This window comes from Egretta garzetta, unplaced genomic scaffold (genome assembly GCF_000687185.1).
Source record: "Egretta garzetta isolate BGI_Z169 unplaced genomic scaffold, ASM68718v1 scaffold397, whole genome shotgun sequence".
Lineage (NCBI taxonomy): Eukaryota > Metazoa > Chordata > Aves > Pelecaniformes > Ardeidae > Egretta > Egretta garzetta.
Genome location: NW_009260493.1, coordinates 10,222,924 through 10,224,670, shown reverse-complemented (window position 1 = coordinate 10,224,670; position 1,747 = coordinate 10,222,924). Strand labels below are relative to the sequence as shown.

At 41.2% G+C, this 1,747-nt stretch overlaps 1 protein-coding gene across 1 annotated transcript in view; it reads left to right on the top strand.

Moving 5' to 3' along the window:
- LAMA2 (laminin subunit alpha 2) overlaps nucleotides 1–1,747 on the top strand; it is a 296,182-nt gene that overhangs the window by 170,142 nt on the left and 124,293 nt on the right. The window contains exon 23 of the mRNA XM_035899887.1: nucleotides 643–879. Within this exon, the coding sequence (XP_035755780.1) occupies nucleotides 643–879 (237 nt within the window). The remainder of the gene's footprint in view (nucleotides 1–642; nucleotides 880–1,747) is intronic.

Here is a 1,747-nt window from a genome sequence, read left to right as displayed (position 1 = left end):
TAGACCCCCTGGCAAATCATCTATTTCTATCCTTACCTGCCTGTGCAAGTCTCATTGTGTGAGCAAGTTTACTTCCCAGTGCACCACATGACTAAATCTCTGTCCCTTACCGTGTAAATTACTGTCATCTAAGAGTCCTGTTTGTACAAAGAAGATAGTTACCTGTCTGATGGATGAGTAATAAACATTGAACTAGATTCCACTGGGATCACTGCCCCTGAGCAATTCCAGTTTTAGTAAAGTGGTCTGAACATGCCCCGCAAAGGATTTACATAGAAAGCACTTTTTAGAGAGCACTTAGAGTTTTTAAGTTAATTTTGTCCGCAAAACAGCCCAGTGCCTTGACCCTTTTGGATTTATTTGATTCCACTGCCTAACTTATCAGTGATAAGTAATAACTGTTCAAAAAGAAAACAGTGTCGTCATTGTATTTAGTGTAATTGCTTGGCCCTTGTTGAATAAAGATAAATGCCTAGTCTTTTAATTCTTTTAATTTTAATATGTTACCTTTGGATGGTGGAAATTCACTGCTGTACTTTATTTATAGATACTTGAAAGAGGTGAATTGCTTTTTTGTTGGCTTGGTGGGTTTTTTTTTCTGAAACACAATTGCAATTTTCTCCTTGTTTCTCTCCTTTTTAGCCCTGTGACTGCAGCTTCATTGGTGCCCTGAGTTCTCAGTGTGACTTAAATACAGGCTGTTGCTTCTGCCGCCCTGAATTCTCTGGGGATAAATGCACTGAGTGCAGGTTGGGTTACTGGAATTATCCACAGTGTGTTGCTTGTCAGTGCTTCCTGGCAGGGACTGATCCACAGCGCTGTGATGCAGAGGCGGGGAGGTGCTCGTGCGTTGATCATACTGGCCAATGCAGCTGCAAGGTAGGACAATGAAGGCTGGAAGCTGATCTTGTAGCTGCTGAGTTTATTCCAGAATTCATTGACATTTGTACTTGCCTGTTCCAACAATACATGCAAACAAATCTAGGCAGTTTTCATAGTGCGTTTGCTGACTGCTGTGGGAGGAGCCTGACATAAAGAAAGACTTAAGTGCTTATCAGTTGCTTTTTCACACTCTAACACTTGCCAGGATAGCATCATCTTAGGCTCTCTTCTCACTGTGTATTTCTTCCTGTTCTTACAGAACTGTTGCCAACTGAACCCCATTCAATACAACTCTCGTTCAGATATTTGGCAAATTAAAAACAAACACATCAGTAATAACAGTATGCCACAGTGCTAGTTCTTTGTAACACATTGACTTAGAGGGGGCGATATTCATCATTTTATAAGTAGAATTCACTGCAGTAGTATCCATTCTTCTGAGTAGACTGCATCCAATTCAGGATCACTAAAGCAAAGACTTTTGGCATCATGACCCACAGCTTTCTTATTTGGAATTGTTCTTGGAAGAATGGCACACTTAGGTGGTTTGAAAATTGGCTGGATTACTGGACTTAAAGGGCAATAATCGGTGTTTTGACATGCAGTTGGTAGCCAGCAAGCAGAGTGCGTCAGAGCCAATACCTTCATCAGTGACACAGATGACAGAATTCACCATCAGCAGATTTGAGAATATTGCTGATTTGGAGGAGGTAGAGGTTGACACGCTGAACAGTAGAACTACAGTCTAGAGGGTCCTTGAAAAGCTTGATGATTCAGAAAATAGGAAGGTCATGAAGTGGAGTGGAATAACCTCAAGAATCAGTACAGTTTAGGAGGAAAAAAGGTTGAGTGGTAATCCTGCTGA